This window comes from Lepisosteus platostomus, chromosome 7, assembly GCF_059453375.1.
Source record: "Lepisosteus platostomus isolate fLepPlt1 chromosome 7, fLepPlt1.hap1, whole genome shotgun sequence".
NCBI lineage: Eukaryota > Metazoa > Chordata > Actinopteri > Semionotiformes > Lepisosteidae > Lepisosteus > Lepisosteus platostomus.
This window is the reverse complement of record NC_142617.1, coordinates 9,881,268-9,904,915: the sequence shown is the minus strand read 5'-3', so window position 1 is coordinate 9,904,915 and position 23,648 is coordinate 9,881,268. Positions and strand designations below refer to the sequence as shown.

General features: G+C 42.2%; 3 protein-coding genes and 3 non-coding genes across 8 annotated transcripts; all 6 read right to left on the bottom strand.

Annotated features, from left to right (window-relative positions):
• Positions 1–261: 261 nt before the first annotated feature.
• Positions 262–2,925, bottom strand: kctd14 (potassium channel tetramerization domain containing 14). Its single transcript, XM_088639140.1, has 2 exons — positions 2,674–2,925; positions 262–1,560 (listed from the first exon to the last, which is right to left on the bottom strand). Exons 1-2 carry the CDS (start codon positions 2,728–2,730, stop codon positions 889–891), a joined length of 729 nt encoding a protein of 242 aa, XP_088495266.1. The 5' UTR covers positions 2,731–2,925; the 3' UTR covers positions 262–888.
• A 1,499-nt stretch (positions 2,926–4,424) lies between these two features.
• rps3 (ribosomal protein S3) lies at positions 4,425–10,596 on the bottom strand. The gene is made up of 7 exons (XM_088639139.1): positions 10,439–10,596; positions 9,581–9,711; positions 8,668–8,761; positions 8,211–8,305; positions 6,335–6,522; positions 4,991–5,192; positions 4,425–4,497 (listed from the first exon to the last, which is right to left on the bottom strand). Exons 1-6 carry the CDS (start codon positions 10,466–10,468, stop codon positions 4,993–4,995), a joined length of 738 nt encoding a protein of 245 aa, XP_088495265.1. The 5' UTR covers positions 10,469–10,596; the 3' UTR covers positions 4,425–4,497; positions 4,991–4,992.
• Positions 4,643–4,790, bottom strand: LOC148658133 (small nucleolar RNA SNORD15). The gene has a single exon (XR_015940651.1). It is a non-coding gene; the product is annotated as a small nucleolar RNA SNORD15 (small nucleolar RNA).
• Positions 6,029–6,176, bottom strand: LOC148658132 (small nucleolar RNA SNORD15). The gene has a single exon (XR_015940652.1). It is a non-coding gene; the product is annotated as a small nucleolar RNA SNORD15 (small nucleolar RNA).
• On the bottom strand, positions 7,372–7,519 carry LOC148658131 (small nucleolar RNA SNORD15). The gene has a single exon (XR_015940650.1). It is a non-coding gene; the product is annotated as a small nucleolar RNA SNORD15 (small nucleolar RNA).
• A 1,084-nt stretch (positions 10,597–11,680) lies between the features above and the next one.
• LOC148658129 (NACHT and WD repeat domain-containing protein 2) lies at positions 11,681–22,740 on the bottom strand. Of its 3 annotated transcripts, none has more exons than XM_088639137.1 (7): positions 22,227–22,740; positions 21,741–21,829; positions 20,691–20,807; positions 20,026–20,233; positions 19,186–19,326; positions 16,358–16,938; positions 11,681–16,056 (listed from the first exon to the last, which is right to left on the bottom strand). In XM_088639137.1, exons 1-7 carry the CDS (start codon positions 22,327–22,329, stop codon positions 12,325–12,327), a joined length of 4,971 nt encoding a protein of 1,656 aa, XP_088495263.1. In that variant the 5' UTR covers positions 22,330–22,740; the 3' UTR covers positions 11,681–12,324. The 3 variants fall into 3 exon arrangements, with proteins under 3 accessions (XP_088495263.1, XP_088495262.1, XP_088495264.1); XM_088639136.1 differs by having other exon boundaries at positions 19,186–19,339; positions 20,030–20,233; positions 22,227–22,739; XM_088639138.1 differs by lacking the exon at positions 11,681–16,056 and having other exon boundaries at positions 16,261–16,938; positions 19,186–19,339; positions 20,030–20,233; positions 22,227–22,731.
• Positions 22,741–23,648: the final 908 nt, after the last annotated feature.

The following is a 23,648-nucleotide window of genomic DNA, read 5'->3' as shown; positions in this document are numbered from 1 at the left end:
CGGTGAGTGGTTGTGACATCTATCAGAGGCACGGATATAGACTCTTCACCAATGGGGGGTGTCAAAATTGACCCAATTTATGACATCCTGGTTTGTATTAAAATGCAAATGCATTCTGTACAGGCGCTAAGCTACCCGGGTCATTTTCTGTTCAAGGCAACAGATCGATTTTCGTACTCTTTCTGAACACATTTATTGTACTGCATTAAAAAAAAAAAACGACCATTACAACTTTCCAGATAAAGACAAATGGCAACTGACTAAGAGTTTCTGTTGATTTTATTCAAAGGACAAAGAAAAGAATCTTGTAAAAAAATATCTAGTCTTTATGTTTATATACACTCATTTCACAATTAATAATTTGTCACTGATTAAACATAGAACATTAACATAATATAGCTCTACAACAATCATATAGACAACAATCACAGTCAATAGAAAAAAAGTCATTTGTTCCCTTCTATAGAAACTACTTCTTTAAAACAACTCCCTGCAAGAAGAAGAGGTTGTCCAGAACTCGGAGTAGGAGATAAGTCAAAGAAGAGGGAAAAGTAAGCTGTCAATCATCCAAATGTTGAAATCCATAGACTAAGCAAATTGATTTTTTGGTAACATCACATGATGAACCAATAAAGAAATGCAAAAACATGAGTTGACAAATTTCTCCTTGTTACTCAGTCTTGTTTTTGCTTTTTCCTTTTCTGCTAAAATGCTGATCCGGACGTCCAGGGGCAAGTTAAATTTCAGCCACTATCCAGGCTTAACCTGAACAGAAAATAGTTCAACTTGTTCTTCGAAGGCCAGACCAACAAGGTGATCTGCAAAAGCAACTCAGGTGCCAAGAATTCATCAAGAGGCTAATATTGAGGCTAATATTGGTAGCTGGCACTACCACCAAGTGAATATGAATTTGTAGAAGAAGTCGTAGCTTTTGAAACGGAATCCCTTGTCCGCAACGTGCTGTTGGTAACTGATCTTGTAGCCTTTGGCCTCGATGTCCATTTTGACACAGTCCAGCAGGTCCATGGCGGTAGGCGATGCTTTCCAAGGGCCGAACCTCACCACCGATTCTTTATCGGCATCCAGGCTGTTGATGGCGTCGTTGTACCGCGCAGAGTCCTCCTCCGTCCTCAAGACGCTCACGATGACGCTGGAGTGGCGAGCGGCCATGGCCTCCGCCCGCGCTATCCTGATGATCACCTCCAGGTTCTCCCGGTAGTTGGGCACCCTGGCCAGGAACTGCTGCCTGCCCACCACCTCCCCAAATATCTGCGGCGAGTCCTCCAGCTGCTTGGCTAAGGGCTGGATGTCGTAGAAGAGGGCTTCCTTGTAGACTTCCGGCACGTTCTCGGTGGGCAGCCGCTGGGTGCGGAGGAACTCCAGGACGTGTCTGAAGTGCGTCCCATCGCGGTCAATGAAGTAGCGTCCCTCGGCGTCCGTCCTGAGCTTGGGCTGCCCGTTAAACATCTCGGCCAGCTTCGAGCTGGGGAACCTCCGCAGGGTGCCCAGCGATGTGCTGTACAGCCGGCCACCAACGTTGAGCTGCACAACGGGTGAATGCTGGGAATCCAGAAGAAAGAGGAAAACAAAATAAGGACAGGTGCCCCTTCTACACACCGGGGCTGGTAAAAGCATGTATTTTTTTTTTTTTTTTTATCCAATTCAAGACCAACTTGGACAATCTGAAACAAAAATCTAGTCTGTGTAGTACCAAAGTATTAAATTGATTTACATTCAAGTCTCTCTCATACACTTATACATGCATTCGTTTACTGACAAAATTCCAGGGAAAGAATAATATGTAAAACTAAGGTGGGTATATTTAGTTACCTGTATGTAATTCAACCCGAGTTAATTATTGGATAGGAGCTCGAGCTCTTAGTCATCTCAACATTCTTATTTGTTCTGTTCTTCTTTAGGTTGTCTCGGTAAACCATAGGTTATGCAACATATTCCCCTTTCACTTGGGAGCTGCTGAAACACGGCCCAGTTTTATTAGGGTACAAATCGGGTCAATATAAAAAAAACGCACTTGTACTGTAAGAGTATGCAAATATCAAAAGTACTAATACATATCATGCAAAGCGCCTTCCAACACAATTTCTCCACGTACTAAATCAGTAAAGCAATTTATGCTATTAATCACCTCAGAGGGCCCAATTTAAAAAACAAATGCGAGGGGAGTCCCACAAACTGAGACTGCGAGACGAGCAGCATACATTGCAAAGTCGCACTAGTTACTACGACATACATACCCTGTAATTTGATGAATGACGCAAAAAAGAGAAAAGTCACAGTGCGACGTCTCTTACCAGCGATACACTTTCATTTCTTTACGCGAGCGCTGTTCACACATATAAAACTTATTTTTCTAACTTGTAAAAACTGGTTAGTGAAACCGGGAAAAAAGACGCAAGTATCTAATTGATTTTGTTTTAAAAAAAAACCGTATGTTAAGTATGTTTTCATGTTAAGTTTTGAAAGTTATTGTAGTACGAGACGTCTCCGTACAACAAGGGGAAAAGACGGTTGTTTCTTAGTACCTACAAATTTCCTGTGTTCCTAAACTGAGCATTAACATTCCCGAGACAACAAACGGTAAACTAGCATTGTTCTATCAATTCTTCCAAAAATAACCTGGTCTAAATACGAACCATTCTGTTCAAAACTTACCAACTGCAAATTGGTGGTACATTGCTTTCCTGGAGATTTATATTCGGATTGATTCATTTTTTTATGTCGAACTGCGACTACATGAACCTGTCTTCTACTTGATTCCGGAGTTCCTTTAGGACAAGGGGATTATAGCTTCACCGAGGAGGGTGTGGTCTACAAACTTTTGCCGAAACCACTCCTCGAAAATTAACCACGTTGTCGAACATTTAAAGAACCAGCGCTTTACTGTTAAAATATCAATATACAGAATCAGGGTAGAGTTAATAAACCTTTACCAACTTGAAAACAAAGAAAAAAACAGTTCCTATTTCTTCGCTGAAAGTAACGCAGTTAGAGGCTCTAAATCTTAAAACTACGTACTCAGTAGTTACTTCTGAACGTCAATTATTAAAATACCAGGCCAGCTAACATATGGTTTCAAAGTACGCATTTATCTAAAAAACATTTAGGTACGCGTGTCATGAAATATTTTTGTATGATCAAATATATTAAATATATTTGGTGTAAGTAATTTTGATTCTAGTTTATCTGGATTAAAAGCGACATACTTCGCTGTTCTTGCCCTTTTAAAATATTCATAATGAATTTAGGGTGATGTACCGAGTGAAGGATAATTGTGAACTGAAGTTAAAAAAAAGCATCATTTTCACTAAGTCGTCCGGGACTAACTCGTCACGAAATATTTTTACAAAGCCGTAATTTAGTTGTAACAAACTATTTGCAAAAGGGCGTATTGTGCAGATACAGATCAACTAACACTATAACCTCTCATAAGATATTTACACTGGGTTTGAGCAAATCAATGAGCTGATAGTTTTCACTTCGTATCATGGGGTATTTATGCCAACGCCTAGATACTGAAAGCTGAATCACTTGCTCGTGTTTGTCAAGAAAACCCCGGGAACAGTGGTTTCACTTTTTAATGACCTGGATAACAGGCCAGTAAGTGCATTCTTCCTTCCCTTACTCAAGACGATACACGTAGTCAGTGGACACACATGCCATATATTGTATCCCCAGTCAGAAGTGTTTCCATACAGCCTACATAAATGGCTTTTCACTAATACATTTAAAAATCACTAGTGTTATTTCCGTGCGTATTTGGTATAACTATTTCAACATCCATACAAGACCACTATATTGTTCTATGCATAAGAGCTTGCTTTGTCACATCTCCAACCTCAGTATCTTTCTTTTGGCACCAAATACTGTCGGGCTCAGCCCCCCCCAAGTAATTTTGTGAGGAACATATCGATTTTTCAGAAGGATTTAGCATTTATCATTCAACTTCAAATGAGCCCTGTAATGTACAGGACCTGCATCTCATTTAAGAAACAGAGACCCAAACAATGCCAGTTCTGCACAGAGGCATCCCAGCAGAGCTCAGTGTGTGAAGGAGATGAAGGTTCAGAGCAAAACCGGTCAGCAGGGGTTTGCTGCAGGCCTCACTGAAAAAATGCCCCACCAGTTCTTTTTCCGACACCCAGAATCTCCTCTCAAAATACTTGTTCCAGCTGAATGAAGTGGTAAATTAACAGCAAGTATGTAGCACGAGTACAAAAAGTTATGACCAATTTACTTTACATCTGTTACATTTGCATCATGTAGCTTTTATATTTAGCCACCTTAAAAAATGTTATAAATGTCACCCCATTCCTTAACAAAAAACACCACCACTTCTGTGCCACCGAATGACTAAAGCACAGTTTTCTTATACTACCCCACAACAAAAGACAGAACCTGGGACATGTCTTTTACTGTTTTATTGAAATTTTTACAGAAATTGTCCACAAACTTCCATCTCCAGATGTCAGTGGATACCTGCAAAGGAATAAAAAAAACTATGAGTGACAAATCGATATTACAGAGTGTAATAATATTGGATAAGGCAGCAACTCGAAACAAGCCAAACACCCTAAAGATGCTGGTGCACTTAAGGCAATAGGTAATAATGAATTGTCAAGACCCTTCTCAGACAAATGCCTCTATGTCATCAAACAATAAGGACACTCTGCTCAGGGCCCTGCACTCGGGGACACAGAACGTGGCCCCCAGCCAGGACACAAGAGACAGGATGGGTCCTATTCGGACTCGTCATCGTATCATCACTGAAGGGAGTTCACTAAAAAGTCGCCAGCAAGGGGCGTATACACATGGACCCCTGACACCAAGTTCAGAGGCAGGTGAAGGTGCAATATTTAAGGGGCAAAGGCCATTCAGCACATAACTTCAACACTTCCAAGAGTTTGCAGAAAAGATGCGTTGCAGGAGTGCAGGAGGTAAAACTTGAGGCCCAGATCATGACCCTTCTTACCTTTATGCTGTGGCAACAGGACCCGCCTGAGGCATAACGGGGGCCTCGGGCTTGGCACCCTTCTGCTCAGAAATGGGGGTGGTAGGCAGGACCTCATCCTTGGGCTCCACGATGCTGACGTGGTCGGGAAGGGGCTTCTTGGGGCCGATCTTGCCGGTGGGATCCCAAGGCAACATGATCTTGACCTTGATACCCAGCACACCTGGAGACAGAGAGTACAGGTAACAGGTCACTCAGAGGAGAATGAACATGGTGGGGGATATACAATGCAGAGCATGTTAGCAGGAAACAACAGGAAACAGGTGTTTCTGGTAACCCAAAACGCACACAGCATAATTCCCAATAAAAAACTATCATATTTGATGTAATTAAACATACCTTTCAGTAAGATTTAATAGATTTATGTTTTTTCTCTAAAGCTACATTTCAAAATTACTACGTACAAAGCATGTTTCAATATTTTTTAACATACTGTCCATGAATGAGATACACTAGGTAAAAGCATCATTTCCACATGCACATCAAACCTGAGGTTTTTACAGCAGTGTAAAGTGCATATTTCATTATTCATTTTTCTTCAAAGTAGTTTTCCAGGTTTTAATATTACTAAGTTATCTAAGGGGGGAAAATAAATCAAAGTTCGTTCCATTTCCCACAGGTAGGGACCCCTTTTAACCATCTCTGGACTGCAGCACCACCTGGGCAAAGCACGGCAACAGCAGCCCACATCACAGATTGGGAGAAATGAGGAATTGCTTCACTAATTGAATTAAAGGGGGGTGTCAGTGTATATTCCAGATCAGAATTTAGCAAGGACAGTCGGGTTAATGCTCTAGTTTTTAAAATGATCCCATGTGATACTTAATGACCAAGCAGTCAAGAACTTGGTTTTAATCATCCCAAACATGCACAGTGTCCCTGGGACACTGGTTTGGATGATGCTCTCAAGAGAAGTGTGGTACCTGCTGCTGCATGCAAGAGCCAGAAATACAAATTGCCTTTTACAAATAAAACAGAATCTTGTGACAAACTTCAAGCCCTTCTCAGACAAATGCCTCTATGTCATCAAACAGTAAGGACACTCTGCCTAGGCGCCTGAACTCAAGGACACAGAACGTGGCCCGGAGTCAGAACACCAGAGACAGGCTGTGTCCTGTTCAGACTCGTCATCGTATCATCACTGAAGGGACTGGCCCCAGCCCAGGGTGGCGTCTAACAGAATATCACTGACATGCATAAAGCCAGGGAAGAAATCATAAGCATAGCAAACTAATGACTAGAGAATAGACTTGACCGTACTACGGGTCAACTACATTAGATGGCAAGATCTACTGCTGTACATACCCTGTCTAAGCAGGACGTGGCGGACAGCTGTGTCAACGTAGTAGTTGACAGGGTCACCACTGTGGATCATCAGCCCATCGACAAACTTCATGGACTTGGCTCTCTGGCCTCTGAGCTTCCCAGACACCACCACCTCACAGCCCTTTGCACCACTCTCCATGATGAACCGCAGCACACCGTAGCAGGCTCTGGAACACAAGGGGGCTTAGGACTTCAAATGCACTCTAACTGCTTTCTTTCAAGATTGCAGCAGTTAGAAGTTAGAAAGTTAGCAACCTGCCTAAAGAGCACTTAAAAAAAATCAAAGGAAAAGGATTACCAATATGATTCAATGACCTGAGTAAGTGCCCATATGAAGTTCCCAACATCCGTACAATGAGATAATACATTGCATTTTAATGCACTGCTTACATTTTTAACAGAAATTCCTGGTCTGTGCCCATCACATGTGCCAAAAACAGACGTAGCAGAACCTCATTGTAAACAGGCACCTGAAACCTTGTTTCTTTTCAGCACAGAATATACTTTTACTTGCTCCTTTGCAGCCTAGCCATGCTGAAGCCGCTTCCTGCTTAAACTCATTGTAAACAGCTATACACAGCATTCAAGTGCACAAGTGAAAAGCCTTCAAATCCAAGTTAAACTTATATCTAACCTACAGTAGTCTAAGAAAAAAAAAGCCTTTGCGGCTTTACACCAGCGTGAGACAAAGGATTTGCCACATAAGGCAGTAGTTTACAAGCCCAGCAGCTCTTCGTGCAGTCAGCTGGCTGTAAGTCTTAGGAAATAAACCCAGTCAACACAACTGAGCTTGTTTTCTATTAAAAAATGTAATATGTTAAAAGTTTTTTTTTTTACACAATGTAGCAAGCATAAAGCAAAACCTCATCTAATTTACTCCCATGGATTTATGTAAGAAAAGGCGTGGATTCTTATTCTAAAGGATCCAATCGCATAATTGAGCCTGTAATTAAACAATTTCACCTTATCATTTTAAGGCTATGTTCATGTGTATGTATTTATTCTAATTAGAAGATCCTTCTCAGACAAATGCCTCTATGTCATCAAACAATGAGGACACTCTGCTCAGGGCCCTGAACAGAGGGACACAGAACGTGGCCCCCAGCCAGGACACCAGAGACAGGATGGGTCCTGTTCAGACTCGTCATCGTATCATCACTGAAGGAACAGCAAAGTACTAAACCAGTGGTTCCCAAGCCTGGTCCTGAAGGAAGATGTTGTCTGCTGGTTTTGATTTCGGCTGAACTATAAGTCTCCGGTGCTGATGACTTAATTGATCTACTTGCTTATTTAAACTGTCTCCAGGCAGTCTCAATTAGTTAACCCCCCCTGGTTCAAAGTTACTGTTGACTACTGCTTGCTATTATTTCTGACTGAACAACTCTTACTGGTTGAAAGTTGTTCTAATCAGGTAACAGTTTAGGAGACGCACATGAAATCTAGCCAAAGGTCGTCAACAATCATAAACCCTTTTCCCCCCATATAAAGATATGTCCCATGTAGAAAAACAATTAGCCTGCAAGTTAAGAATTCCACCACTGCAAAAACAGAAGACAGTGTTCTTCCAGGAAGTGTTGGGAACCAGTCAACTAAAATACAATGTGTATAGATTTTAAAAATGTCTAACACTGCAAATATTGGGCACGTGCCATTCATTCATGCAAGAGCTTGAAAGATTAATATAGGTAGAATTATCTTTGAAACACTGCCTTAAATTCCAGGTTGCTATGAAAGTTGATGTTGTATATTTACAAACTATGAGCAAGCATATTTTTTTACTTAACTTCTGTATGAACAGACACACAAGGTTCATTAAGTGACCCAAAGGGACAGCAACTTCTGATGAGAAACTTACCTACGCACTGCCAGCCCCCCCAGCAGCTTGTAGCGCAAGGACTCGGCCTGAGCGATGGCACACAGACCCCTGGTGGCAACCTTCTCGGCATAAAGCTTGAGAGAGAGTGAAACTACTATTACTGCACAGTCCAGTGTCTCAGCATGAAGTTTGTCTAGATCATCATACTCCAAACACACTTCTGACAATAACCACTGCTTGCCGATTAAGAAAATATATTGACCCACACTGCTTTAATATAACTTAGATTTAAATTAGACAGACAACTCTGCTGCCATAATAAAACTTTGAAACAGGGATCCTGGTTCTGACCCTTCAGTAAAATACACTGAGGCTTCAACTGCATCAACTTCAAGTGCTGTATGTCACCAGAATGCCTTATGACACAGAACACTATGAACCAATGGTCAGCTGCTGTAAATTTCCCCTCTTCTTAAAGGAAGCTTTTAAAGCTCACCTCAACACTGTTCTCTGGGAATCCAAATCTCTTCTGAACAACAGCGGTCAGCTCACGAATGCGGCGGCCTTTCTCACCAAGCACGTTCTGCGTCCTGGAAGAAAACACTCACAGGTGAGAACTCAGGTTTCCAAACTTCAAATAAAACACAAACATGACTCAACTGCAAACCAGGAGAAGCACGTCCTCTTGAAGCAGAAATCACTCCACAACTTTCAGAACTACAAATGCTTCTGTAATGTACATGGAGTTTGCATATGCTGGTCAAATCATGTACAAAAACATGTCCACAACAGTCTTTTTAGACAAAACCTTCAGAAACTACATTTATAAGACCCTAATCTCAGGAAGATTACAGGAATAAGATGCAGATTGAACAGTTCCTTTCAGACAGGATGCCAATTCAACATCTTCTAACAAGAGCCCAGTAGAAGGTCTTGTAAAAATCTTTTTGATATAATAATTTTCAGAGATGCACAAAATGAGGTTACAAGTGTTTTTTTTTGTGCAGTGCACGGTGTACAGGGCCTAAAATAATCTACAAGTAATAGGTTTATTCCATGCTGAAAGAAAGAAACAAAACATTTTGGCCATGGAGCCTTCTTCAGGTGTGAGAAAGACAAGGCAGTAGCAAAGGTAATGTGGCTTACTGCCTTGTCTTTCTCACACCTGAAGAAGGCTCCACTGCCAAAACGTTGTGTTTCTTTCTTCTTTTTTTCAGCATGGAATAAACCTATTACTTGTTCCTATGCACGATGACGCAGCTGCCCACCTGAACTACTAAAATAATCTACTTCAATGTCCAATTCCTAATTGTGACCTCAAGTTTTTAACTGACAGCTCCCTGGAGTTCTGACAGTGACTGCTATATGCCAGGCTCCCGGGAGGCGTGTGATTGTGTGTGGAGTCTCACCGTGTGGCGAGGATGATGATCTCTGTTCTGGTGGGGGTGACGCGCACCTCCACTCCGGAGTAGCCATCCTCCGCAAGCTCGCGAGTCAGGAACTCATTCAGCTCAGCTTTAAAGATGCCGTCTGCAACAAACTGAACACGACATGTCCTCTCACACATTTGTGCACGCTCGAAATTCAGGCTCCTTTCCTGCTTTGCAAAGCAATACCGCCACCCCCATCCCCATCAAATGAACATCTACGCTTCATAGTTTTTCCTTACCCTCCTTGCCCCTGTATGTACACACTTCACATGGCTCGACCTATGCAATTCCTATTATTAATAACAATTCAAGGTAACTGACGTGCACATACTCCGGTAAATAATTATTTAACACGTCAAGAAGTTAAATGATATAAAGACATCGAATTTAGACTCCCTGTTGACCTGATAAATACAAGAGAAATAGCACGAGAGTCATTTTTCTAGTCCTGATGCACTAACGAAGTCAGGAAATTTGACGAAGTAGGCCAAAACGGTTAACAAGCCTGTCAATACACAGAAAAAACACTCAAATTAACAAGTTCATAGTTCTACGCTCTGGAATTCACAATGTTCCGCGGATTTAATGGAATAATTACACATCTAATTGAAACTACAGCAAGATACAAGCTACGACCGACACATAAGCGGTCTGCCATGTTACTTGGAATCAGTAGAACAGTCCGGCCCCATCTACAGCAATCCTTCATCAGTACACATCTCAGCAGAAAATCAAGCACATCAAAACATTTTCAAGAATGCTCCACACAAAAACATGGGGACATTTCTCTAGAGCAAGCTTTTCTGTACAAGTTTTTATGAGAAATAATTCTCCTACCTTCCTCTTCTTAGAGATCTGCGCCGCCATCTTGCTTCGTGCCGCTGAAAGGAAAGGGAAATCGCTTCCGGCGGAAGTCAATTTAAAGAATCCATTCTTCCGTTCATAGTATCGAGAGGCTTGTGGGAGTTGTAGTGTTTAAGAGATTTCAATCCGTGATATTTTTATAGCGCACACTGAATTGTGTGTAAAACAAATTCTCACCTTGATACAAATTTGCAATAGTGCCAGGTTAATATTGTATATAATCTGAAGCGACGTTAGAATGACACTGTACCACCCCCCTTCACCCTCCATAGCCGGTAAGATTCAGTAGATCAGAACAACGTTTTCCGAAGTGTTGGGTTAAATAACGTAATCTAACAGCAGAGTGTGAAGAGAGAGACCCCTCATGTCCATGTAGAGCAGAGATTAATGCCACCATCTCTCCTATTCTCCTGAGAACTAACACAAGTGTTGTGTGTAACAATTACAGACATTACTGTTGTTTTACGGTTATGGCTAAGCAGTTTAATCGATATTTATAATGAAACACTGTGCCTGAAGATGTAATGTTCTTCATACATTCACACATTATGCAATTTTAATTGCTGCATGTACAACAATTTTATTTAACACAAAATGTTAAAAACATATATACACCATCAGGTAGAGTGATGCATTGTACAGATAGATAGGTAAGCAGGTAATTTATAATGAAAACGTCATGTATTCAGATCTTGAAAAAATTAAATCTCTATGTTCTTTTCCAATTTGCCAGGACTCAGAAATAATATTAGACATTAAGTTTAGCAAAGTGTACATTCCTATGAAATAAAAATATCCATATACTGTAGTACTCTATATGGAAATAACAGAAGGAAAGACACTGTTGGATCTAGAAGAACATAATCAATTTGTTATAACTGCTTTGTATTAAAGGGCTCTAATTTGTACCTATTTTATCACCTGCAAGCTGAAAATATGCAAACCAAGTTCATTTTTAAACACACTTGTTTTATGTAAGAAAAATACAATTCTTTTGCTGACCTTGAATGAGCTCCTCCATCATCCTATGGAAGAAATATTTCAAACATATCATGCAAATAAATTAAAATGAAAAAGAACTGCTGAGTTTATCGAAACAGCATGACATGAAGAATAATTTGACTAAAGCCTAAAAGTCTGTTTCCAATCATGGAAACACTAATCGAACGAATTGACATGGAAATGTGGAATTTGTGACCAAAAATAAGCATGACGTAGCAGAACAGATACTGTTTATTCTTCAAATTGAACATTTAAGAATAATTACAAAACATCATTTTGAAAATCACATATCCAGAGACAATGAAAAGCAAAAATAAACAAAGCAATGAGTACCTCAGCTTGTTAGAGATAATACCAGAACAAACCCTAGTCACGTCCAGTGTTTATTCTTGTCTTATTGTGATGTAAATATGCAAATATTAAGGTGTTAAGCAAGGAAAACTCAGAAAGTGTTTGTAACACTAAATGCTCAGGTTTTAATTATGAGATGTAAGCTGCACAGTCAGTAGTAGTAGGGTAACTCTTGGGTCCTGGGTTTGACACCAGATTGGGGAATATCCTGCTGACATGCTCTGCTCATGAATATTTGGGGCCTCTCAGACACATGCTGTCCAGATTAATTGGCATCTCTGCCATGTATATGTCTGTGTCTTGCAATGGACTGGCATCCTGTCACAGTGCTGACTCGTGCCCCATGCCTGACAAGATCTCTGCAGTCTTTTTAAGGATAAAGTGGTTATTGAAAAAGGATGGACGGAATTGTGAGATGTTTTTTTTTTATTTCGTTCCATAAATGACATAATTGTCATTGAGAGTTGTGTCCCCTACTAGGGTTCTCAGCCTTCCCATCAACAGTATTAGGGCACAGTAGGAGAATCCGCCCATACGATACTGGGGGTCTCCATAGGCAGCCATCTCTTGGGCTCTTCACAAAGGCAGGGCTGTCTCTGACCCAACCGGCTGATGCGGTTTTTGACTAGAACTTTGCTTGCAGAAAGATGGGCAAGGGCATAAATCCCCAGGGATCCATCCTTAAATCCCACAAAAATGCTGAGGTTGTCAGACACAGCTAGGGCTGATGGGCTTTTGCAGAGGTAGCAGGAGCCTACATTTTCCCCATTGGAAACTTGAACCACATTGAGAACCGGCTGGGAGTGGAAATCGCAGGAGCAGTTGCATGGTTCAGCGTCACAAATGAAGACTATGTAGTTTCCAGTTAGGGCTAGGCTAACAAACAGTACCTGGGCTTTGGCCTCTAATGAACACAGGGTCCCATTGAGAGTGTCTAAGACATTGATTGTGGCCCCATCAATTGAGATAATGGCATATCTTCCATCCGAGGACAACTGGAATATATCCAGCTGGCTTAAAAATGCAACAGGTACCTGGACATGCTGACGGATAGTCTCTTTAGCAATATTCCAGGTGTAAATGAATCCGGAAGAGTTGATGAGGACCACATAGTCTGGATGTTCAAGTAATGGCTGAAAGGCCACAACATCTGTTTCTCCACCACAGGAGAACCTCTTGCTTACACATCCAGACCACAGACTTACAGCCAGGAGGTCTCTCTCATGCAGCCCTAGAACAAACGTGCTCTCAGGCGTGATGGCTGCATTCTCCAAATACAGATGAACATTGCACACAATGTGCCCATCGCTGAGGTTCCATACCCGAGAGAGGCTGTGCTCACAGATTGACACTACCAAATGGCTGTTTGGGGTGATCAGGTGCTGGGATGCATGACAGCCACGGATGCGGTAGAGGTTCTCCCCTGTATCAGTTTTCCAAACATAAATGTCCCCAGAGGAATCGGAAGTGACCAGATACTTGCCAGTCCCTGTAAGGGAACAGATTTCCACTGGGTTTCTATGGCAGAAACTGCCTTCCAGGCTGCCAGACAGCATGCCCCACTTATACACGACCTCAGTGCCATCTGTTGTGTAAATGTGCTCTCCTTGTGACCCTGTAAGAATTCTTTTTATAGTTATTCCAGTCTTGGAAACACAGGAGGCACCCAAAATTAAATCCAGGTCCCAGAACGTAAGGCAGCCACTCACTGTTACAGCCACCAAGGTCGACTGATGTTTAACGAGCTTCAGGACCTGGGTGTGGCCAGCATCTAGACTCAGAATGCACTGGCCGGTGTTTCGGTTCCACACCAGCAGGAAAGGGCAATCTTCTAAGGAAGCAATGATAAGGCTGCAAACGCTGGAAAGAACAGCCTGGATAAACCTTTTATTCCGAGGAGCTTTAAATTGATCACATATTGTCCAGCTGGTGGTGTTCCACAGCACTATGTGCGTCTGCTTACAGATTAAGAAAGTCTTATTCTCGACTGAATTCTCAGTTCCTAAAACTTCTTCCCGATCCTCTGGATTATAGCACTCTTTCAATAGCCTGGTTTGAGTTATTGTTTCTATATCCCAGACAAATACATTTCCAAAGCTGTCAACCCATGACATCGTGTCTTCACATTCAGAGTGGAGCACGTGTAGGATAGAGGCTCTTGCTACGCTTGTTGAAGAAGTACTAAGGTGACGGCCTTCATTGTGGGTATCAAAAATGGAGACCGTGCTTTTGTGCTGTCCACAAAATGCAAACTTTCCATTGGAGGAACATGATACACATGTCACTTCATACCGACAGTCCAGCTGTCCAAGCCATTTACCTGTGTTTAAGTCAAATATGCAGACATATTTTGCACCTCTGAACCATACAAAAATGCTGCTTTTAACAACTAAAAAGCCTTGAACAGTGTGTGGAGATTTGCTGATAGGCCTCTGGAAATCAATTTCTTGAATAACTGTAGGGTCATTCAAATTGCACAAAAGTAACCTGTTACATTTTGTGGACAGCAAAAGAAACTGCCCTGCACATTTGGCACTGGTAAACCCTAGGTCTGATGAGTTAATACATTTAAAGCCCCCCGGAAAGTCTTCATTCCATGCCCAGACAGAACCATTTTCCAGAATCATTACTATTGTTTCACTCTGAGTCTCTAAAACTTCAGCAACAGGGGAGACATCAACCGCTGACAGCATGGAGCGTGTGGAAGGCACACTCATTACAGATGAATGCACAACATTTATGCCACAGTTTTGCAATCCCTCCTGATAAATTTGCTTTGCATAATTCACTAAACCTGGTAAAATGTCCACAAATGGAAGCAATTTAATCTGAATTACCATTGTTAGGTCATCAGGTGTAACCTGAAGCAAACAGGCAGCTCTTCTTAGGATGCTAGCAAGAAGTTTCAGCTCTTTATTGAAAGCAAGCAGGGAAGTCTCTTCAATTTCAGATATCATGCCATTCAGGTGACCAGCTTTCAACATTGCTTGTTGGAATCCGAATGTCAATATTATGCTCTTGATTAGCTCATCAAGTCTGCCACTTGCTCTCAGGTGAAATGGTAGTTCATGAATTTTTCTTAGATTACTCAGTATAGTCTTTGGAGAGTTAAAGAGCCAGGGCTGGGAGGGTTGCTGTCTATCAATATAAATTCTTGGTGCAGGTGTGCTTGAGGAAGCCTGAAGAGAGAACAGTGGTTTGCCCTGCGCTGTTTGATTGTGGCTGAGGATTAAAGGCTTGGCCCTTCCATAAGCCCAGCGGTCACTAAAGTAATTGGACACTGTGTTGTGCATTTCCTGCACCTTCTCATCAGAGCCAAGGTAGAGCTTGTGAATGACTATTGGGAAGTGTCTGTTAGCCCAGAACAGCACTTGAGACCCCAGCACATACCTCCTCACCAGAACACCCTTGAGATCGAGAAGAAGCTTCTCTACAGTTGATTCCGGGAGCCTCAGTTTGAAGGGCAGATTGTCTCCAGGAAGGAATGTTGAAAGCACATGGTCTTCAGAAGACAGGATATCAGTTAGTTCTGCCTCTGTGAAACCGGACCTTGCAATGGTTATGTAGCACATGGCTTTGATGACCAGCTCTTTGCCATGTTTTTCCTCAAGATGGCCTAGGAACACTTTAATGTTATCGTGGACTCCCTTTCTTAATGAATTTTCTGTAACTTCTAACTCAGACCGCCAAAGACGCACCTGCCTGTACAGTAACTCAACGTACAGCGCGAGAGGGCAGTCGTTCAGGGCTTTATTGATGTACACCTGTTGTCCCGAGGTGATCTTCCGCTTAGAAGACAAAAGAAGGTCTGTCAGCATCTTAGAAAGATCCTTCCTGTTCATTGGCCTCAATTCCACAAACTGAGAGGAATCACGGTACAGAACCTTGAGGGCCTGCAAAATGCCAAGCTTCTTTGGGGCTGTGGAAATTAAAAATTTAACATGGGGAGGGAGGAACTTGGGTAGCCACCAAATACTTTGAGTTCTATCAGATTCTGCTATCTGATCCAGTCCATCTAGGATGAGGATTAGAGGACGCTCAGATGAGGGTGCAGAGAGAAGGCTAACAAATTCTTCTTTAAGCTGACTGACGTGTTTCAGGCAGCTCTGCAGTGGCTGATCATAGCTGGCGGCCAGCTGTTGGCATATCATTGATAGAAGGTGTTTCAACGAGTCACTGTCACCTCGAATGAAATAAACAACAACTACAGGATTCCTGTCACTGAGCCAGAGGCCCACCTGAAAAAGACCAACAGAGAACATTTTTAAAATTGTTGAATAATAATTACTTGAATGCGTATATAACATAAATGAGGGAACCTACTTCATTTGCCACCCAACCCTGTGTGTGCTGCAACCATTATACAATATGGCCAATTACTCCATTACATATCATATTAGGTAGAGGACTGAGAAATAATTTGAACCAGCTGAACTGTCAAATATTTTGTCATAAAGGAGTTTTAATTTGCATGTTAAACTTTCATGACCTCTATAAAATAATGCTGTTTATCACAATGACATAATGACAGTAGCCTACCTGCTTGGCACAGTGAGCAAGCAATACAGTTTTGCCTGTACAAGGACCTCCGCTGACAACAAGTGGATATTTGGTCTCCTTCTGCACAAAGTAACTTTTAATGTTCTCCACCTCTGCACATTCAAGTCTGTACAAACTAGAATAGATGTCGCACAAGTCCAGCTGCTGCAAGAAGTTCTCTGTGAGAGTGTCAAGCCGAGCTGGGTTTCTGGACACTGTCCTGTCAATGAGATTCAGCATATTAGCATAAACCTGCTCACAGAGTCCCTCAGTATACTCCTGGCGCAGCTCAGGTGTGTAACCCTGCCTCAGCTCACAGGTGGTTGTGGAGGTGTACACCTGAAGCCCAGAGGATGTTACCAAGTTGGGCAGGAAGACATCGCGCAGCTGGCAGAGCAAGGCACTGGCGTTGCTGTGGCAAAACGCCTGGAGCTCTGAGTCACTGACGAGTCCGGCCTGTGGTTCCACCACTCTCTCCCTCTGTCGAGTCAAGTTGGAAATCTTGTGGACGTAACAGAGGCACCTTTCAATGTCCTCCTTGGAACAGTTTTCAAGAGCGAACTGCATTTCCTTTTCAAGAGCTGTTGGTAAAGAGCACAGCAGGGTCAAGTCATTAATAACCATTCTACTGTATATGGCCAGTACTTTAGCGTGCCTGTGAACACAAAGCAGCGAAGTATTGTATGCTGTACACTGTATGAAACACATTCAATATCATTCTATCCATACTGTAATAATGTGTAATAATATTTTGGTTTTTCAGACTTGCCAGTTATTTTTGTTATACCCAGGTGATTTGGCATTGCCAGTTGTGCATTTTTGTGCACCTCTTCTCACAGTCAGTTGGTGACATAAACCCGTGATTACTGAGCTCCTCTTGCACGCAGGTGAGCACCTTAACTGGTTGAGACACCTGCAAAGTGCAATTTCTTGTGTAATGTTACTTATCTTTGAAACAGTACCAGGAGTGTTTGTGGAATAATGTTTGCACGCGCTCAAAGTAATGTGAAACATTTTTTTATTAAGACTGCACATTTTGCCACTGCAGGGCATTATGCTGTCCATTGGTATAATAAAACACTGGATGCAAAATAGTGTCTTGGAGATTTACATTCTATGAAGGTATCTCTGGACAACTATCTGCAAAATGACAGCTGCTGGTAGCTCTGTAGTGTATACTTAAAACATCACTATATTTATGCATGATAAATAATGTTCTTCGAAAAATAAAAACATATAGATTGAATGTTTTTCGCACACGTGATACAACACAGGTCCTCATACTACTTGTGTAACTATGGCTTTCTTGCAAGATATGAATGTGACGGTTATCCTAGGGTTATTCTGCTCGCCAGAACTAAACACCACTTAACATTTGTGGGATGAACTGGGACACATGTACCACCTGAGGCTAAGACTTAGGGTCCAGTGACCAGGCACATACTTTTGTGTATGAGAATCCCACAAGGCATCATCTGCAACCTATTATAAAGTATGCACTGCAGATCTGCAACTTGTGTTGCTTCCAGACACACTACTAGCCTGTGACATTCTAATAGAAGTTCTGTTGATAAACCTTGTTGATGACAAACATTAACCAGCGTAATGTATACTGATGGAAAAAAGAAATGCAACACCTCCTCCTCCACACTCTGGCCCTTCCATCTGCGTGGAACAGGCTGAAGAGTGACTCATCTGTGAAGAGGACCTGATGCCACTGCTGACGAGTCCATCGCAGCCTCTGTCTGGCCCAAGCCAGTCGGGTGTGATGTCTAGGAGGTGTGAGCAGAGGGCCTCTGATAGGTCGCCTTGCTCTAAGGCCAGCAGCATGTAGCCTCACTGTCCTGTCACTGATGCGGGCAACTGCCAGCAGTTTCAGCAGCAGTATGGGTGGCAGATCTGAAACGATCTCTCAGACGGACCAGACTGATGTGTTGGTCCTGCTCCGTTGTGGTCACTCAAGGGCGACCGGATCTTGGACAGTCATCTGTCCTGCCGGTCTGCTGAAACCTTCTCTGCAGTCGGGACACAGTGGAGCGGCTTACTCCATAGTGTCTGGGAACGCTGGCACATGACATGCCTGCCTGCAGCATGCCAATGGCCCTCTCCCTTGCTTCTGGTGACATGTGAGGCATTATGGAATGCACAGAAAACTGACTAAGTGTGGCCTTTTTCTTGTAGTGACCTAAGCTTTGAATTAAAGCCTTTTTAAAGGTGACCTGATCAGGCATTGTTCCACCTGGACCTCATTGGCAAGTTGCAAATGCCTCACTGCACAAGTGGTATTGCTGGTCAGAGGGCTTAAAACAAATTGACAGCTTTTTGTGAAAGTACATAAGCTAAAACTGTAGTATTCTCATTCCAGAAAATGTTGCGTTTCTTTTCTCCATCAGTATATTTACTTGTATAATGTCAGTTCAATACAGTGCACAGAGTTACACAAATGAACAAGTAAAGGATTATTCCATAAGAAAAAAAGAAGAGAGACAACTTTTCAGCTGTGGAGCCTTTTTCAGGTGCATCTCCAAAAAGAACTTTGTGAATGAACTGTAGTTATAATGAATGATAGGTTTATTTGGATGCTCAATATATGCATATGTACTACAAATATAAGTAATCTAAGTTCAGAGCTTCTAATTACTGAAAGATAGCACTCCATGAGAGAAAACAAACACATAACACACACACAATACATAAACATACTAAGCACATACACAAACAAATATACCCAGACCTACTGTACACATAAACAAACATATACACAGACACAACACACAGTCATTTTATACAGATGAATCTTCAGCACATCATTTATTGTAAAGATTTACCTGAGATAAAGTATTTCTGCCCTTGTTCTGGGGTAATTGTTCCTTCCTGAATGCATCTTGTAACAATGACAAAGAATAGCATCTTCATTTCTTGGAATGCCTCCTGCCACTCATGCTGATCTGTTTGTCGGGCTTGTTCATCTTGTTCATCTGTCTGAGAAGGTTTCCCTTTTATTAAAATCATATTTAGGACCATAAAGAAAAATATGTACCAGTCTTTTTTAAAGATGTTTCTTATACTCCAAACCTAGAAATAGTCATTTCAAGCTTGACACGGAGTGCACCGCCATCGAATACTGAGTTCAGCATCAGCAGCTGACTGGTGGGCCAAGATGTTGAGTTAATCTGAGCCTTAAACGAGTAAATAATTATTTTTGCCTTATCTAACTTCCGGTGTCATTCATCAATATGGATTTTGTATGGTAAGCGCTACTAAGTTCTTCACATACAGAAAGCACTGAGCTCTTTTTTTTTACATAGCCCGGCCAAGTCTACTGACCTCCTTTGAGAGGCAAAAAAGCCGTCGTCCCTCAGATGAAGGAATGTATGACTGCATTATTATGTATTACCCAGATGTCCAAGTGTCACCCACGTTTTGGTTGACAGTACTTGGTAAGTACAGTATACCATTGAATGTCTTACCATCAAATTTCTTGCCTGTATCCATGCCACTTTCTTCAATGCTTTTAGCTTTATAAGCTCTTTGATGCATTTTCTGTTCTTGTTAAATACGTCTACTGTATTGTAGATATCTACAGTACTCTTCTGCTTGAAATATCATGGTATATCCAGTTGGTTTGATAACTGCTCTGAACGTAGCCTTAGAAAACAGATGTTAACTAACCTGGCAGTAGTGACTGGAGAGTACTTCCTGCTTGTCCAGCAGGCAGAAGGCTGGGGGAATGGCGTTCTCGTCTCTGCGATACCAGCGCTCTAGGGGTTGTGTGCTAACGCCAGCCTGCTGGCACACTCGCAGGACCTCCTGGAACTCCGAGACCTCAATCTGTGCAGGTAGGCAAGGGCGGCCATACTGCTCCCCAATCAGAGCCTGACAGAGGCACCCCCGCCCCCACCAGGCCGACAGAAAGAAAGTCAAGACATTTGTACAAAAAGGTCAATTAAAGGAGATAATGGACACCAAGTTCCGTATTTTTGTCAATCTTCATGGTATAGATCTGTAAGAGTGAGCATTTTGACCATTACAGCGAGTAAACTCAAACATGGATTGATGGAGTCTTAAAAGTTAAATACCCAACTGAATTAGGTGCTGCCTTAAACACACTTTATGGCTTTTGTTACAAAGCAATTGTTCCCAGAACAGCACTTACAGAATAGGCTTTTGCACTTCATTAGGATAAACAATGCTTCTCTTTTCTATAAAGACTGCAGCACTATAGTTTGAGGGCAAATATCTGACATGCACTTCCCCATGATCAGGAACAAAAGACTGTCAACAACAATAAAATAGCTAGAATAAAAAGCATCATTGACATATGGTTATTCACCACGAAGAAAGGGCCAGCAGAGCTCTCCTTGCACTCCTCCAGCAACTCCAATCGAACCTGCTGGGCTCTGGAATCACACAGGCCGTGAGGATCCAGCCCTTCGTACACGTCGATGACCTGGAGACAGAACACCCTGCAGCTTCGCTCTATATGGGTGGGGGTGGGGGGTACTTGTGTGTGTAGACTAGGGTGCAAAGCACAGGCCAGCGGTTTTCTCATTTACTTTGAATATAGCCATTTTTTAAAAATTGCTGCGTGACAATTTCAATTTAAATTCACCGGTTTCCTAAATCAGCTGGCTTGCATCTTAAAAAAAAAAACCACTCAAAATAACAGAGCACGCTCCGAAACAACCTCCTTAACTTCTTGACCTTTGCAGCTTGCAGGATGATGGAGCCACTCACTCAAAATACCGTGGTTCGGATGTTAGACAGAGGGGTCGTATATGGGGGGATAGTTTAGCTGTCAGGTCAGGTAGCACATAGACTCCAGCCCACACTCCACCATCCTGCTGCATGCCAGATACTGTCCTGCAGGGGTCACTGTCGGCAAACTCACCTCTTTGCCAGTCTTCAACGCTCTTCGGCTCTTCAGAGGGTGTCACAATATACTGAAATATCTACGCCCTAAACGCGACAGACATCAATAATTGAGAGCTTGGCCCTGTGGCCATTCCTGCTTGATGTTAATGACGCACGTTTTCCATTCTCTTTGCCTCCAGCAAAACACCTTAAAATATTAGTTAATGTGTTTTGATGTAGTCTAGACGTCATAACACTGTACCTATAGTACCTATTGTTGCAATAGTAATCTCATCAAAACATTAAAGACTTCATACAGTATTATGGTGCTTGAGATCAGCGGTAGAAAACAATGGTTTTGCGAGTAAAATGTGTTGAACTGGACGGATGTCTCTGAGAGGGTGAGCCAGTATTGACCGCTAAAGCAGATCACACGTGAACCTTTTAATTTCCTTAATTTTAAAATTAAAATAAGACGGCGGTTGTTTTACAAAAAAAGATCCCGATTTAAGATCATTTCACACGTTACCCTGAATTCCAAACCATAGGTGTATCTGCAGTATTCCCTTATTTTAGGGTAGATAGTTTCTCTGAGTGCTTTCCTTTCCTCCTGGAAATCTAAACGAACAAGTAACAAAAATGAACGATCATTACCAGTACTGGAAAGGGACAGGAGAGAGTCATGGCACGAATATATCAGACATAAGGAAATGAAAAGATATTTTTCTATAATTATGTTAAAAGGGTTTTCTATAAATCTTTTTTCTACAATCAACAGAACAAGTTTTTTAAAAATGCTACTTATTGTGGCAATGCAACCACATTCTCATATATACTCTGAAATCGTAACAATGTAGTAACGCTGATACGAACATCTTCCAAATGATTTAGCTGCAATAAAAGTTTCGTTAAAATGATCATATATTAAATTCCGATACCGACAATTAATATCTAGTTTAACTACAATAAATGCTGCAGATCGTACTCATAATAATAATAACATGCAAAAACTTACCTTCAGGATTGACGCATAAGAAAACTTTAATGCATGCTTTGGGCGCTTTCCATGAGAGTTTGGAAAAATCCATAGAAAGTAATCTGTTTGTTGAGTTATCCATATGCCCAAACTCTTTATTGTGTCGTTTAAAAAAAGCTTAAACACAACATTGGTATTGAACTCCTTCACTGGCAGAAAATAGTTTTATCTACTAGAGAAACTAATGAAAAATGACCGTTTGGGGGCTGTTTAAGATGTCGAGTTCCTGCCAGGAAACTCTGAAAATAAAAGCCCCGTCCTCTCTCCGCTGACTGCGTGTGAGAACAGACCTTTTAAATGAACGAAACGTTGAACACATCCGTAGGCTAGAAACGTGTTCGTCTAATTTGAAACGCTTCCCCACCCTCTTCAATAAACAAACAATTACATAGAACGAATATTTAAGTATTGCCAAGGAAGAGACTGTGCGTTCATCTTGACTTTGGAGGTCATCATGCGACTGGACCCAAACTTACATCGGTAAAGTGGCTGTGGCTTGTAAGTCATTATTACTACTGTACTATTCGTACTAATGAGTCGCACTACTTATCTCTAGCTGTATGTGATTTTTGGAAGCTGGGCTACCTTGCGCCGATATGCGCCGTCTTCCCCACTTCTGTGGCAATAATTTAAAAGACTCAACTCATTTTATAGGGTTTAATTAAGTAGAAAACCCAGTTGCCTCAATTCAGGATATTTTCGAACAGGACTTTGGTATTTTAGAAACTGTCACAGAGATTCACTTTATACTGTAGTGCTCTCGGGTTCACATGGGTATGCGCCCTCGTCGCTGCCGCCTCAGGTCGGCCCCCCCACCGCTGGGGACTCGAACCCGGGAACAAAACATTGGTGTCAGCAGTGGGATAGGATAGCCCTCCGCCGAGGATGGCGAATTAAGCGGGGGAGAGTGTAACGCATACGGCCCACATTACAGATCGTGCAAGCCGGCTTACTAGCGCGGTGACGTCACCGCCCTTCCTTGTGGATAGCAGGGTCCTCAGCCGTCGGGCGAAGGGGAGATTTTCCTTTAGCTCAACTGGCTGCGTCCATGTTGAGTGACGCCGGAGGTCCAGGTTCGAGTCCCCAGCTGTGTGGGGCCAACCTAAGGCGGCAGTGGCGAGGACGCATACGTGAACTCGAGAGCGCTACAATACTGTATTTTCAACCTAATACTATATAGCAGCAGCCATATCACCCTGCAACTCACAACTGGCAACCCACTGAAGCTAAGCAGGTGTGAGCCTGGTCAGTACCTGGATGGGAGACCTCCTGGGAAAAACTAAGGTTACCAATCATGGCCTCCTAATAATCCCCCTCTATGAATTGGCTACATTACTCTGCTCTCCTCCCCACTGATAGCTGATGTGTGGTGAGCGTTCTGGCGCACTATGGCTGCTGTCG

Excerpts from the sequence above, each read along its gene's own strand:
- kctd14 (XM_088639140.1), bottom strand. The coding sequence starts at position 2,730 with ATGAATCAATCCGAATATAAATCTCCAGGAAAGCAATGTACCACCAAT. Across the intron at positions 1,561-2,673 it reads GTACCACCAATTTGCAGTTG|CATTCACCCGTTGTGCAGCT; the intron begins GTAAGTTTTGAA and ends CTGGATTCCCAG.
- rps3 (XM_088639139.1), bottom strand. The coding sequence starts at position 10,468 with ATGGCGGCGCAGATCTCTAAGAAGAGGAAG. Across the intron at positions 6,523-8,210 it reads GGGGGGCTGGCAGTGCGTAG|AGCCTGCTACGGTGTGCTGC; the intron begins GTAAGTTTCTCA and ends CTTGTGTTCCAG. Across the intron at positions 5,193-6,334 it reads CCACGTCCTGCTTAGACAGG|GTGTGCTGGGTATCAAGGTC; the intron begins GTATGTACAGCA and ends CTCTGTCTCCAG.
- LOC148658129 (XM_088639136.1), bottom strand. The coding sequence starts at position 22,329 with ATGGATAACTCAACAAACAGATTACTTTCTATGGATTTTTCCAAACTC. Across the intron at positions 20,808-21,740 it reads CCTATGGTTTGGAATTCAGG|GTCATCGACGTGTACGAAGG; the intron begins GTAACGTGTGAA and ends TTCTGTCTCCAG. Across the intron at positions 16,939-19,185 it reads GCAGAAATACTTTATCTCAG|CTCTTGAAAAGGAAATGCAG; the intron begins GTAAATCTTTAC and ends CTTTACCAACAG.